The sequence below is a fragment of the Pan troglodytes genome, chromosome 5, assembly GCF_028858775.2.
Source record: "Pan troglodytes isolate AG18354 chromosome 5, NHGRI_mPanTro3-v2.0_pri, whole genome shotgun sequence".
NCBI classification, from domain to species: domain Eukaryota; kingdom Metazoa; phylum Chordata; class Mammalia; order Primates; family Hominidae; genus Pan; species Pan troglodytes.
Genome location: NC_072403.2, coordinates 87,135,001 through 87,149,155, shown reverse-complemented (window position 1 = coordinate 87,149,155; position 14,155 = coordinate 87,135,001). Strand labels below are relative to the sequence as shown.

The following is a 14,155-nucleotide window of genomic DNA, read 5'->3' as shown; positions in this document are numbered from 1 at the left end:
TTTTTAGAGGATTGATATGCATGTGTCAATATGCATGTTATAAGCCATTGTTTCCCCTCTGTTTGGTGGCACGTGAACATAGTTGAACTATTTTTCTTACCCTGAAACTAGTGAAAATAAAATTGTTTAAAATTATAAGAACCTGTCATTTAAGAACTACTGAATGCTTTCTCTTTCTTGGCATATTATAAAGTATCTTTTAAAGATTACACTTTTATGATGTTATTAAGAGAGAAAAATTCCCTAAAGAATTGAATGAAGCATTGATTTAACAAATATTTATCAAGTGTCTACTTTGGTGCTTGAGAATGAAGACAATGAGTGAATACCAAAACCAGAATGGAAATCTTGGTTTCAGAGAAGAATTAGGCATGAAGTGTCCCAACATTAATTTCTTCCAAATACTTTCTTATTCCATTAACTTCTCAGCAATTTGACTAAAAGCCAAGTGTTGAACCACTTTTGGTTTGATAGGGACATGTGAAATTGGGGACTGAGGAGGGTATTGGGCAACTCTTTTCAATGTATTTACGATGAATTTGAATAAGGAGATTTGAAAGTCAAAACCTAAAGACCAAATTAGTAAGGTTACATCTCACTGTTATTAATCACTGTCTGCTTGTAACTTTTTAGTTATTGAGCCTCCTTCAAATTTGATTGCCATGGAAGTCTCTTCAAAATATGTTAAGCTAAATTGGAATCCATCTCCTAGTCCAGTGACTGGCTACAAAGTCATCCTCACACCAATGACTGCAGGAAGCCGACAGCACGCTCTGAGTGTGGGGCCTCAGACAACCACGCTCAGTGTTCGCGACCTCTCAGCAGACACAGAATACCAGATCAGTGTTTCCGCCATGAAGGGAATGACATCCAGTGAACCCATTTCAATAATGGAGAAGACTCAGCCAATGAAAGTTCAAGTGGGTAAGTCAATGTGTGCATCATTGTATTTGGAATATGTGAAGATCTGTTTGACAGAATGCCTTACTTGTTTGGACTTAGTTTTGAATGAAATATTTGCAATAGTTTTTTTTTTTAAGAAGCATGCTTACTAAGAAAGCTAGATATGTATATTTTAATGATTAATATGTATTGAAGTTTAATGTACTTTTTTTCTCTTTACAGAATGCTCACGTGGTGTGGATATAAAAGCCGATATTGTGTTTTTGGTTGATGGCTCCTATAGCATTGGGATTGCAAACTTTGTTAAAGTTAGAGCCTTTTTGGAAGTTCTTGTAAAAAGTTTTGAAATTTCACCAAATAGGGTCCAGATTAGTCTTGTCCAATACAGCCGGGATCCTCATACTGAGTTCACTTTGAAAAAATTCACCAAAGTTGAAGATATAATTGAAGCAATAAACACCTTCCCTTACAGAGGAGGATCTACGAATACTGGCAAAGCAATGACTTATGTCAGAGAGAAAATATTTGTGCCTAGCAAGGGATCAAGAAGCAATGTGCCAAAGGTCATGATTCTTATCACGGATGGGAAATCATCAGATGCTTTCAGAGATCCTGCGATAAAACTAAGGAATTCAGATGTTGAAATCTTTGCAGTTGGTGTGAAGGATGCCGTTCGCTCAGAATTGGAAGCTATTGCCTCTCCTCCTGCAGAGACCCATGTGTTCACAGTGGAAGATTTTGATGCTTTTCAGAGGATATCTTTTGAACTCACACAGTCTATCTGCCTTAGAATTGAGCAAGAATTGGCAGCTATAAAGAAGAAAGGTTAGTAGACTTTGAGAGTAAAAGTTATTTCTTCATGAACAAAGAATTTTTGGTTCTAAAATTGTGGATAATATGCTTGTTCAATTCTTTTTATAGACACGAAAAAGTAACTTTCCTATGTTATTGAAAACTATTGAACTTAGTTTTCTTAGCTCTGAGATATGACTTTCTCCTGGATATGGATCATATTTTAGTTGGTGAAAAAGCTGTTTAGTTACAAGAGTCATGAGATGTTTCTGTTCCTAGATCCTCAAGCAGGTTTAGGAACAAGTTTTATCATATGTATGTGTCATTTACAATCCAAATCCCATGTATGGGGTGTTCACTATGTGCTGGATACTGAGCTGGGTCCTTCAACTCAAAGGTGAAGAGAATATAGTCCTGCACCTTTGCATTCTTTTTATGCATTTCCTTTCCTGAATCATTTTGGACATCATTTGTCACATCTGGAATTTTCCTCATTTGTCACATCTGGAATTTTCCTCATTTGTCTGATCCACTTTTCAATGTTTAGTTAAAAGTCCCATCCCTTGAGTTTGTGTCCTTTTCAGGGACATGGATGAAGCTGGAAACCATCATTCTCAGCAAACTAACACAAGAACAGAAAACCAAACACTGAATGTTCTCACTCATATGTGGGAGATGAATAATGAGAACACATGGACACAGGGGTGGCGGCATCACACACCGGGACCTATAGGAAGGTGGGGGGGCTGGGGGAGGGATGGCATTAGGAAAAATGCCTAATGTAGATGACGAGTTGATGGATGCAGCAAACCACCATGGCACATGTACACCTATGTAACAAACCTGCACGTTCTGCACATGTACCCCAGAACTCAAAGTATTATAATAATAAAAAGTCCCATCCTTTTCATTAAGACTTCCTAAACTGTAACTGTCCTAGCACTATCATGCTATCACTTTCACTCAGTTGGCTTTCCTATGTACTGTTTTCTTTTCTTTTTTTTTTTTTCTGAGACAGGGTCTCACTCTGTCACCCAGGCTGGAGTGCAGTGGTGCAATCTATGCTCACTGCAATATCTGCCTCCCCAGTTCAAGCAATTCTCACACCCCAGCCTACCCAGTAGCTGGAACTACAGGAGTGTGCCACCACGCCTGGCTAATTTTTCTGTTTTTTTTTTTTTTGGTAGAGACGGGGTTTCCCCATGTTGGCTAGTCCGGTCTTGAACTCCTGACCTCAGGTGATCCACCCGCCTCAGTCTCCCGAAGTGCTGAGATCATAGGCATTAGCCCCCATACCCTTCCTGCCTTTTTTTTTTGGTTGTTAATAATGTTGCATTCTCTCGTTTCTCTATTTTGACTGTGTGACCCCTAAGGATTTACTGTATGTGTTAAACATTGTCTCTTTCTATGATTTAGTTTAATAACTGCTAAGTTTAATAAATATTTTGTTGTTGGGAAAAATTCCTTAATTTTTACTTTGAAATATTTGTCTGCAAACCACCAAAGGTTAATATCCAAGTACCAGGGATGAATGGGAAAATGTAGATGGTTCATTTTAGGTCTGCTATGGTTTAAATATTCCAATTATGGGCAAGGCCATTCTATTACTACTGCTTTAAGAATCTCAAAATTCACATTCAAATTTAATCAGACATTTAAATAATAGAAGTTAGTATTATAGATAGTCAAGGTGAATAATCAAGATCTCTTTTTGGGTTGTAAGTTGTGGGGGGCTTTCTCTCAATGGTCAAATGTAGATGAGATACTCAGTACAGTAGTCTCAATGAGCACCATTCTCCCAAATTAATGTAAGCCATTTTATAAACATTGAAATATTGGTTACTGTTTTGTTTTATAGATTCAAGCATTTTTAACTGTCTTTTTTTTTTTTTTTAATAGCTTACGTCCCTCCAAAGGATCTTAGTTTTTCAGAAGTGACTTCTTATGGTTTCAAAACCAACTGGTCTCCAGCTGGAGAAAATGTTTTTTCATATCACATCACCTACAAGGAAGCGGCTGGGGATGATGAGGTCACTGTGGTGGAGCCAGCATCGAGCACCAGTGTTGTTCTCAGCAGCCTGAAGCCAGAGACCCTGTATTTGGTCAATGTGACTGCGGAGTATGAGGATGGCTTCAGCATTCCCTTAGCTGGAGAGGAGACCACCGAAGAAGGTGTGATGGGGTTTCTGCCACTGTTATTCAGAAACGAATAATTTATTGCACTACAAAGTTACAGTATGTAATAACCATCTGCTTTATAGTTAAGAATTGCCAATGCCTTTGTAAGATTTGGCATCTTTAAAAGACAGCTTTTCATAAATCTTTTTAAAAAGAGAAAAATAACTTTTAAGTAAAAAACCTTAGACTTCTTTTGATGAATTTGAAGTTAAGAGACCTAGAGAACTGTTGATAATTATGGAATTAACTTTTGAAATACTGTTTATCCATCTTTTTTGGCCCCAAGTTTCAGGAATGTCATGTCTTAAATCTTTCTGAAATTGTTTACTGTACTTACAGAGTTCCGGCAAATATATATATGTATATATATTGGTAATAAGTATATTATGAATTATTATTTTTTTAAAAAAAGTTGTGGTAAAATATACATAACATATTTACCATTGTAACCATTTTTTGAGTGCACATTTTACTGGCATTAAGTACATTCACCTTGTTGTGCTACTATCACCACCATCCGACTTTAGAACTAGCAAAACTGAAATTCTGTACCCATTAAGAAATAACTCCCCATTCCCTCCTTCCCTCTACTCCTGGAAACCACCATTCTATTTTCTGTCTCTAGGAATTTGATTACTCTAACTACCTCACTTGAGAGGAATCTTTCAGTACTTGTCTTGTTGTGCCTGGATTATTTCACTTAGTAAATGTCCTCAAGGTTGGTCCATGTCGTAGCGTGTGTCAGAATGCCCTCTCTACTTATGGTTGAATAATATTCCACTGTATGTATACACCACATATCTTTTAAGATGGGGTTCTTATTATGTTACCCAGGTTGGCCTCAAAATCCTAGGCTCAAATGATTCTCTTGCCTCAGCCTCCTGAGTAGCTGGGACTACAGGTGTGTGGCATGGTGCCCTGCTTCACATTTTGTGTATCTCCATTCATCAATGGACATTTGGGCTGCATCCACCTTTTGTGAATATTGCTGCTATGAACATGGTGTGCACATTTTGCCAAATGTTTTAAGCAGTATTTGTTTACATGTGTACTCCTTACTGGATAGAATTGAATATATTTGGACACACTTTGTTATGTTTGACATTTAAGGCACCAATTTAAGTTGGTTAGTGGAAGACTAAGGCAAGGCAATTATTCTTTAACATAAGCATAGCAAAGTATCACAATAGATGTCAATTGTTCTTTCCTCTTTTGACTGGGAATAGGAGGTAAAGACCCTGAAAGAATAGTGTGAGGAACTTAAGATAGTTATAAAGAAGTATTTGCTGACAGGGATGGTGCACATTGGCATACTATACTGATAAAAGCTAGAGAATCTTTTTTCTCTGAAACATTTTTCAGATAAGATTGCTATTTTTCTTTTTTTTTTTTTTTTTTTGCATGGTTTAGGTATATTTCTTCCTGAAGTCCATCACATAAACTAAATGGCCTAAGAAGTCCTTTCATCTTATGACTTTTGTGGTCATATAAAGGAGAAGTCTGTACTCAGATATTTCTGAGTTTCTGATGCTTTTCCTGTAATGCCCACACTGCTGCTCGATGACCCTGACCCTTTCTTTTCAGCATTTTGGAAGGGGAATGGGAAATCTGTCTCAAGAGAGGACTTGTCTCAGGATTTTTGAGTAGAATTCACTCCATTCATACACACTCTAGTTTTTGGTCATTGGTCTACTACAATGGCGTTTGGTAAAGTCTTTTCAGTTATATTGTCTGTAATGGAATCTGGGATTTAAATTTTCTTTAGTTGATAAGAAAGTTTCCAATGTAATACTTTCATTAAGCTAACAATTATAGAGCTCCTGCTATGTGTCAGGGGCTCTGCTAAATGTTTTCCATAGATTATCTCATTTAACCACTTAAATAATCCTATAAATAGTCATGTTTTGCGGCTAGGGTAATCTGTGGCTCAGAATTACATATCTATTAAGCCTCAGAGCTAGGATTCCAACCCATCAGTCTATCTGCTGATTTGTTCTGACTCGTTTAATCTTTTTCCTTCCAATACAAAATGAATCATGGGTGTAAGTTGGCCAACTACCATTTCTTTCTTTCCTGGAGAGATATACTTCCTTCCTTTCTCTTCTAGAGAGATATACTTCCTTCCTTTCTTTCTCCCTGGAGTGATCTATTGATGTGTTGAATATTTAAATAAACTTCTAAATGTCTGTGTGTTATTTGCCAGGCATGTTGTGCTAGGCTTTCACCCCAGTGGACTGAGAAGACAAAGACCTTTAGTTCATCTTTCCTGAATATGTTGTCTGTATAGGCAGTTGGCCCCATTGAGCAAGAAGGTCATTTAAACATGTTTACTAAACACAAAACCAAATGATGTTCTCATTTGGGCATAATGAAAAATGCATTTAAAGTTATGAGTCTGTGGGTGTTACCCATAGTGCATCTTAGCTTCAAGATGTAGATCTAATGAGCATTCATTAAGTACCTATTCTGTGCTTGTTCCATCCTGTGTATGGTCGAATTATTCTCCAAGTCAAATGACTATACAGATAAAAAGTTAGTGTGGGACTGACTGGATAAGACGGTTTGGTTGGGTGGGTTGATATGGTAGAGCTGGGTGTTAGGTGTTATTTTCCTAGTTTCGTGAGAAAATGTAGTAAGAGTGAAAGTCTTGGCTGCTTATATTCAAAGAAATGAATTGTTTTTATTCTTGAAGTTTATAGCAGTATAAATTTAGCATTTGATAGAATATTTATTATTTTAAAAGTTTACTATTATATACATCTTTATGTAATTAAAAAATTAACAGTACTTAGTTTCTTTCTGGATATTATAGAATTCATATTTGCTGTTTCAGAATTTAGTTAATCTCTGGCTAAATGAGTACAGAAACCAGGATGTTTGCAAATAAATTGCTCATGGATTTCTTTAGAGAAATGGTATAATTTAGTAATAAAAAGGTAATTTTTGTATTTTTCATATAAAGTCAGTCAATTTATGTTTTAAAATCTATTTTTCCTTTTTTATTTCAGTAAAAGGAGCACCTCGAAACCTAAAGGTGACAGATGAGACTACAGATAGTTTCAAAATTACTTGGACTCAAGCTCCAGGGAGAGTTTTAAGATATCGAATTATATATAGACCAGTTGCTGGTGGAGAGAGCAGAGAAGTTACCACCCCACCCAATCAGAGGAGGAGAACACTGGAGAACTTGATTCCAGACACGAAATATGAAGTATCTGTAATTCCTGAATATTTCTCAGGACCTGGTACTCCATTAACTGGAAATGCAGCCACTGAAGAAGGTAGAGGAAATATGCTTATCATATGGTGACAACCAAACTCTTAGACTAGAGGGGAAAATTGGGACAACTATCCAGATAAAAAACTAATGAGACACTTTGTTTCAATTATTTGAGTATGTTAGACCATAGTCCTTTTAGATTTAAGTTTAAATTTTTTTTTTACTTAATCATGACATTATTTACTTGTGTCAATAGATTTATTTGTTTAATTAATCATTTAATTAATTTTTTTCAGACAGAGTCTCTCTCTGTTGCCCAAGCTGGAGTGCAGTGGCTCGGCTCACTGCACCCTCTGCCTCCTGGGTTCAAGTGATTCTCCTGATTCAGCCTCCCAAATAGCTGGGATTACAGGCGCGTGCAACTACACCCAGCTAATTTTTGTATTTTTAGTAGAAAGAGGGTTTCACCATGTTGGCCAGGCTGGTCTGAGACTCCTGACCTCAGGTGATCTGGCCGACATGGCCTCCCAAAGTGCTGGGATTATAGACGTGAGCCACCACGCTCGGCCTTGTGTCAATAGAATTTAAATGCTAGGATATAGTCTCAATATTCTTTTAAAAATAATATTATTAAATGTTTTAGTGTGAATTGAAGGATGACTAAGAATTAAAAATCAAACTGCTATGCACCATTGAAATAAATTGTATTTTACTTCTTAAGAAAGATTTTTAAACATTAACTTGTTTTTCTTTAAATGGGATGATTAGGATCCCAGTATACATTCTGATGTTTGTTGAAATTATTAATGTTTAATACGTGATTTCATTGGGGGAAAAGTGAGGCATTCATAATTTTTCATTTTATTTCCTAGCTGTAATGTTTTTAAAATAGCAGTAATAATGCCAAGAACACATTAGCAATAATGAAAAGTTACTGAGTACCTGTCTGGTGTCAGGTTCTGTACAAAGAGCTTTTCATATATTTTGTTTAATCTCTGCATAGACTTTATGTTATTATTATCATCATCTCAGCTTGATAAGAGAATTGAGGCTGAGGAAATTAAATAATAAATCAAGACCACACAGCTAATAAATGGTGAATCTGAGTTTGTGGATTTTACTGTCCTATTGCAGACATTTACAAGGAGTATCCATTATCTCTTGGTCTGCATCACCCTTCTCTGTCCCACTGCCCTCCCTCCCTCTACATCACTCTCCCCACTCCTACTGCATTCCTCTCCCTCCTCCCCCACTGCGTCATGCTCCCACCGCCCACTGCCCTCCCTCCCACTGCATCACTTTCCCTCCTCCCACTGCATCACTCTCCCACCTCCCACTGCATCACTCTCCCACCTCCCACAGTATCCCTCTCCCTCCTCCCACTGCATCACTCTCCCTCCTCCCACTGCATCACTCTCCCTCCTCCCACTGCATCACTCTCCCTCCTCCCACTGTGTCACTCTCCCTCCTCACACTGTATCACTCTCCTTCCTCCCCCACTGCATCGCGCTCCCACTGCCCATTGCCCTCCCTCCCACTGCATCTCTCTTCCTACTTTCACTGCTTCACTCTCCTCTCTTCCCCCTGCAACCTAGCTCATTAGCCTGTTCTGCTATAGAGGCTTTCTCTTTTTATCTGCTTTCTTCCTCCTCTCTTCCATTGGTGAAGTGTGACTACTTCATTGGTTTTCTCTCTTGCTGAGGGTCTAGGGCTCTTTGTGCTGGGTACCGTAATGTGACCCAATACCTCTTTATCTTTCTATTTTCTGGAGTAAAACTAGCTGGCTTTTATATGCTCAGTGGAGAGTGATATAGGGCTGGATTCCTTAGGAACCTTCAAAGAGGACATGACCAATCTACAAAGAAAGTCATGAAATAGCAGACATCACAGCTACAAAAGGATGGGTAGTCCCTCGGGATTTGTACCCAAGGCTCGGTCTCACTTAGCTGTTTTATCTCTTACTTTTTTTCCCCCTAGGGAAAGCAATATCTTTATAATTTATCATTTTTATTATATCAGAATTCGCTCCTGAGTGTTACCTTTAGATGTTCATAGCATTACACTGATTAACTGTTTTTACTGAAGATTTCTTAAAGGAATTAAAATCTGCATTGTAATACTAATCAATGTGTATATATTTTATAGTGCTTTGTTCCACTTTTAAGGAAATACAGGGAAACTATTTTATAGGAAATATTCTAACATGAAAGATTTTACATGGAAGATTTTAACCTTTGTAAACACAGAAAAGGGACTGAATATCTTTCCCCTTGTTTCTACTAACATATAGGGTCTGATTTAGAGATGCTTAAGCTTTGTTGGCTGGTCAACAGTTAAAATTGTCATAGTCTCACCCAGGATATAACTTTGATGTAGTGCACATGCATAAGTAAAGTAACAAAGTGTTTTTCAAGTCTTTTTTTAAATAATGGGTTTTGATGATGTTGTCATTTTTTAATGAAGTTAGAGGGAATCCAAGAGACTTAAGAGTTTCTGACCCTACGACGTCTACTATGAAATTATCTTGGAGTGGGGCACCAGGAAAAGTGAAACAGTATCTCGTCACATATACCCCAGTGGCAGGGGGTGAAACTCAAGAGGTCACTGTGAGGGGAGATACAACCAATACGGTGCTGCAGGGATTGAAGGAAGGGACACAATACGCCTTATCTGTGACAGCCTTGTATGCGTCTGGGGCTGGAGACGCCCTCTTTGGTGAAGGAACAACACTTGAAGGTAATTACCATCATATTTTCTGAAAATTCAGGAACTTGTTTGTGGTGCTGCCTCTAGGAAGCTTAAAATGTTTTCAGACAATGAATCTAGAAGTGTGCAATCCTTTCTCTTAAAAAGAATGCATATTGAAAAACAAATAACCATAAAGCTCTCTGTTATTCAGAGATGTAGAATGTAAGCAACTGAAAAAATTAAACTTGATTCAGAAGTGCCTTGGGGAGCTGGATGCATAATAAGACCAAAGAGATGTGTTTATAGTTCCATGGGTTGGTTGAAAGGAGAATAAGTGTATGACATTCAGAGCGGGAAGGGACCTTGGGAAACATCTATGAAAAAAGGTTTGGATTGCCCAAGTTTATGCAGCTAGTTCTATCTTTCAGATCCAGATAAGAGCCATTTTCTGACTTCCATTCAAGTGCTCTTTTCATTTACCATGCATAAAAGCTCAAGAAATATAAGAATCCAAGTTTCTTTTTTTTTTTTGAGACAGAGTCTCGCTCTTTCGCCCAGGCCGGACTGCAGTGGCGCTATCTCGGCTCACTGCAAGCTCTGCCTCTGTGGTTCACGCCAGTCTCCTGCCTCAGCATCCCGAGTAGCTGGGACTACAGGCGCCCGCCACCACGCCTGGCTAATTTTTTTGTATTTTTAGTAGAGACGGGGTTTCACCATGTTAGCCAGGATGATCTCGATCTCCTGACCTCGTGATCCGCCCGCCTCGGCCACCAAAATGCTCGGATTACAGGCCTGAGCCACCGCGCCTGGCCAAGAATCCAAGTTTCTATTTGTTTTCTAAGTGATTTCTGAAATTCCGTTCTGTATTAAATTTTCAAAGTGATTGCGATAAAGTACTTAGTAAGAAACATCAGCAAGACTGGAGCGGTTTCCTTGGTTCTTTAGAGTTAATTGTCAGAGGCCTTTATATTTTTTAGGATTTTTGAGATATAATCACAGCTTAGGTTTAACTCACCACAGCTACTAAGTGAATAATGTAAGGGAGAGAAAATACAAATTTAACTGAACCGCAATGAGAATGGATTGCAATGCTAAAAATCCCATGATGTTGACTCAGTCCTATAACTGGGGGCCTACGTGGACTATCAGCAATAGCTTTCCTTCTCTTATCATTATATTTTATATGACTTATTTTAAATGATTATAGGGAGAAAATGAATCTGAAGTATCTTCTAATATGAAATCACAGCGACTAAGCAAAATATCCATCAAAGTTGATGGCTCCAGGAGTTTGGAAGGTTGTAGATATTGTAATTAATGAGACAGGACATACAATAGGCAGTTCTTAGAAACTTCAAGACTTAATGAAAAACAAATAAATAAAGAATACTAATCTAAATAGTAGTGATCGGCCAGGCGCAGTGGCTCACGCCTGTAATCCCAGCACTTTGGGAGACCAAGGCAGGTGGATCACCTGAGGTCAGGAATTCGAGATCAGCCTGGCCAACATGGTAAAACCCTGTCTCTACTAAATACAAAAATTAGCTGTGCATGGTGGTGCATGCCTGTAATCCCAGCTACTTCGGAAGCTGAGGCAGGAGAATCACTTGAACTCAAGAAGCGGAGGTTGCAGTGAGCCGAGATTGCACCATTGCACTCCAGGCTGGGCAAGAAGAATGAAACTTCATCTCAAAAATAATAATAATAATAATAGTGATCAAGAGTTAAATTTCCATAGTCCATGAAATCTGTTTCTAGAAAAAGATTTAAATGAAAGATTAAATACCAGTGTTTAAAGTACTTACAACTAGAAGAGTCCTAGTTGTACTGCTTAGCTGTGTGACCTGGAGTAAATCTTTAACCCCTCTGGGCCTTAGTTTATTCATCTATAAAGAAGGGATGATTATCCTCCCTCTTTCTTCCCAGAGTTATTGTTGAGATCAAATGGGAGAATGTAAGTGAAATTCATTGGAAACTGTAAAATACTCTATGTCTACAAAATTCATCAAGAGGACATAGCTTATTAACTTTAGATCTGATATCTAAAAGCCTCTTGGTATACTCAGGGTTGGGGGCTGCAGATTGGTTCCAAGACCCCTGCATATACCAAAATCCCCTGCATATACCAAAGTCCTCTTATACTCAAGTCCGGCAGTCGGCCCTAGGGAATCTGTATATGTGAAAAGTTGGCCCCCGGATATAAGTGGCTTTCGCATCCTGTGAATACTGTATTTTTCGTCTGCGTTTTGTTGAAATAAATCTGCATATAAGTGGACCTTCACAGTGCAAACCCATGCTATCAACTGTATAGCTTTAGTATTTCAAATATAATTGGTAACACAAAATGTTTTGAAAAAAATAGTAGCAACAGAAATTGCCTTAAATACACAGACATAATCCAAACAAAAAAAGCTTGTGATCTTTACAATCTGGGGCAACATCCAGAATTTTGGAGAAATTTGTCCTTTTCTTTGGACCTTTTGAAGTTCTGTTTCTCCATATGCTTTCCACAATCTTTTAGTATAGGTTGTTCATAAGATTTTTTTAGAGGACAAACTTTCACTCTTTATTTTTTACAGGATAGATGTAGATTGTATTTGTGAACATTTCTTCTTTATACGGAGTATCTTGGAAATAATTTAATAGTTTTTCTTCTGGTTGTGCCTTTTAACCTTCTGGTATTCATTTGTGCTTTCTTGCTTTTAAAAATATATTTATGCTCAGTAAAAATCTTCTCGATTCTAAAAATTAAGACATTTTTGCCAAGAATAATATATTACAAATTGTATTTAACAAAATGTACTTTTTAATTTTACAGGAAGCACATTCTACTAGGCTGTGATTTTTGTAAGCCAGATGTATTGCTCAATTGTTTATAATATTATAGCTCTTCACAAGTGGTATCAAAAACCTATCAACTTGTACGCATGTGTGAGTATACACACACGCACGTGTCTTTGATAAGAAACAATCTCTAAGGGAAACACATAGATAGTAAAATAAATTTTAAAAGCTATTGTTTTCTATTTCCTGAGAAGAAGGAAAGCTAGATAATTTGCAAGTTTGCTTAAAAAAATACAGTTAATTCCTAACTAAATTGTAGTAATTTACAATGGACATTTTGTTCATTTATGCTAAAGTGCTTTACTGCAGTGAAGGATTACCGAAGGGCCTCCAGCCTGATTTTGTTAACATATTTATCCCATTGCATTATGTGTGGTAAACTTGACAAATATGTGAAAACATAGTTGTGACTAAATGAAAATAATAGAAGATTTTTGCCCCTGGTTATTCCATTTCATTTTATTGTATTAACTCAGCCAAATCCACATACCATATACAGGAATAGGATATGATGGTAAATGCAGGGAGTGGAAAGCCCAGAAACAGAGCCAGGCAACTGCTTTTGAGGGCTGCTGTTTTTCTAATTTGTTTTTCTCTTGGGAGAGGAGGTGGTAAGAGCAGAACTTGAAGGAATGTTTCCTTTATCCAGAGGCATGGTGTCAGCCGGCAGGAACATTCTGTAGGTTGGACATCTTATAGATTACCTCAAATGCATTATGGCTTTCAATTCAAAAGGAAATAAAGTTGTTGTTGTTTTGTATTTTGAAAAAATGTGTAGTGTGGTCTACAACCATCCCTAACTTGAATCTATTTCCTAGTACTTTTTTTGAAATGCAGCCAATGATCAGAAAATTCCCTTGTTGCTGGAAGAGAGATTTATTAGCACTGGCATTGGGGAAGTTCATGGTTGGCTGTAGTACTGTATGCAATAGAATCACAAAGGCAGAGTTTATTACTATTTCAGATCCAAACTTCAGAGGAATGTGAGCATACATCATTAGGTTTGATTTACATTGTTTTTCCCCCCATTGTTGTTAGAGCAGTTAGACAATGTAATTACAAAAACCCTACTGTATATGTAATTGAACTTCAAGTCTTGAAAGAACCTTTAATTGCTGCTGTTAGTGCTTGGAGGAAAATCTGTTTTTATAAACCTCTCAATAAATACTGCCCATTTTAATTCAGAGATTTACCACAAATGAAGGAGAATTTCAATTTGAAGAATAATATGTTTTCTTGTTAAATTTTTGAGTGTTGTTTTTTGGCTATGGAAAATATGACTTTTTAGAATTTCCTTTGTTTCAGTTGCTGTAGCAACCTGCTAATGTCCTAGATATGAATGGCTTCCTACAGATCAAACCAAGTGTATTCAGTTGACATTTTGTTACAATGAGGTTTTTAGCACATCTCAGGAATTCTGCATGATGTTGAGTAACATGGGCCCCTTAAAGATGGACTAAACAAGGCCTCTGTGTTTTCCCTGATTTACTGCTGTCTCATAATTTGAAAAATCATACATTCTGGGTATAA

The 14,155-nt window shown here is 37.4% G+C and overlaps 1 protein-coding gene across 8 annotated transcripts in view; it reads left to right on the top strand.

Moving 5' to 3' along the window:
• Positions 1–14,155, top strand: part of COL12A1 (collagen type XII alpha 1 chain) — a 121,528-nt gene that overhangs the window by 21,313 nt on the left and 86,060 nt on the right. For 6 of the 8 annotated variants that reach the window (XM_063813197.1, XM_063813198.1, XM_054686051.2 and 3 more), the window contains 5 exons: positions 634–924; positions 1,126–1,728; positions 3,595–3,867; positions 6,882–7,154; positions 9,557–9,829. The exons of the other annotated variants lie outside the window; for them this stretch is intronic. In XM_063813197.1, the coding sequence (XP_063669267.1) occupies positions 634–924; positions 1,126–1,728; positions 3,595–3,867; positions 6,882–7,154; positions 9,557–9,829 (1,713 nt within the window). The remainder of the gene's footprint in view (positions 1–633; positions 925–1,125; positions 1,729–3,594; positions 3,868–6,881; positions 7,155–9,556; positions 9,830–14,155) is intronic. 8 annotated transcript variants of the gene reach the window in all.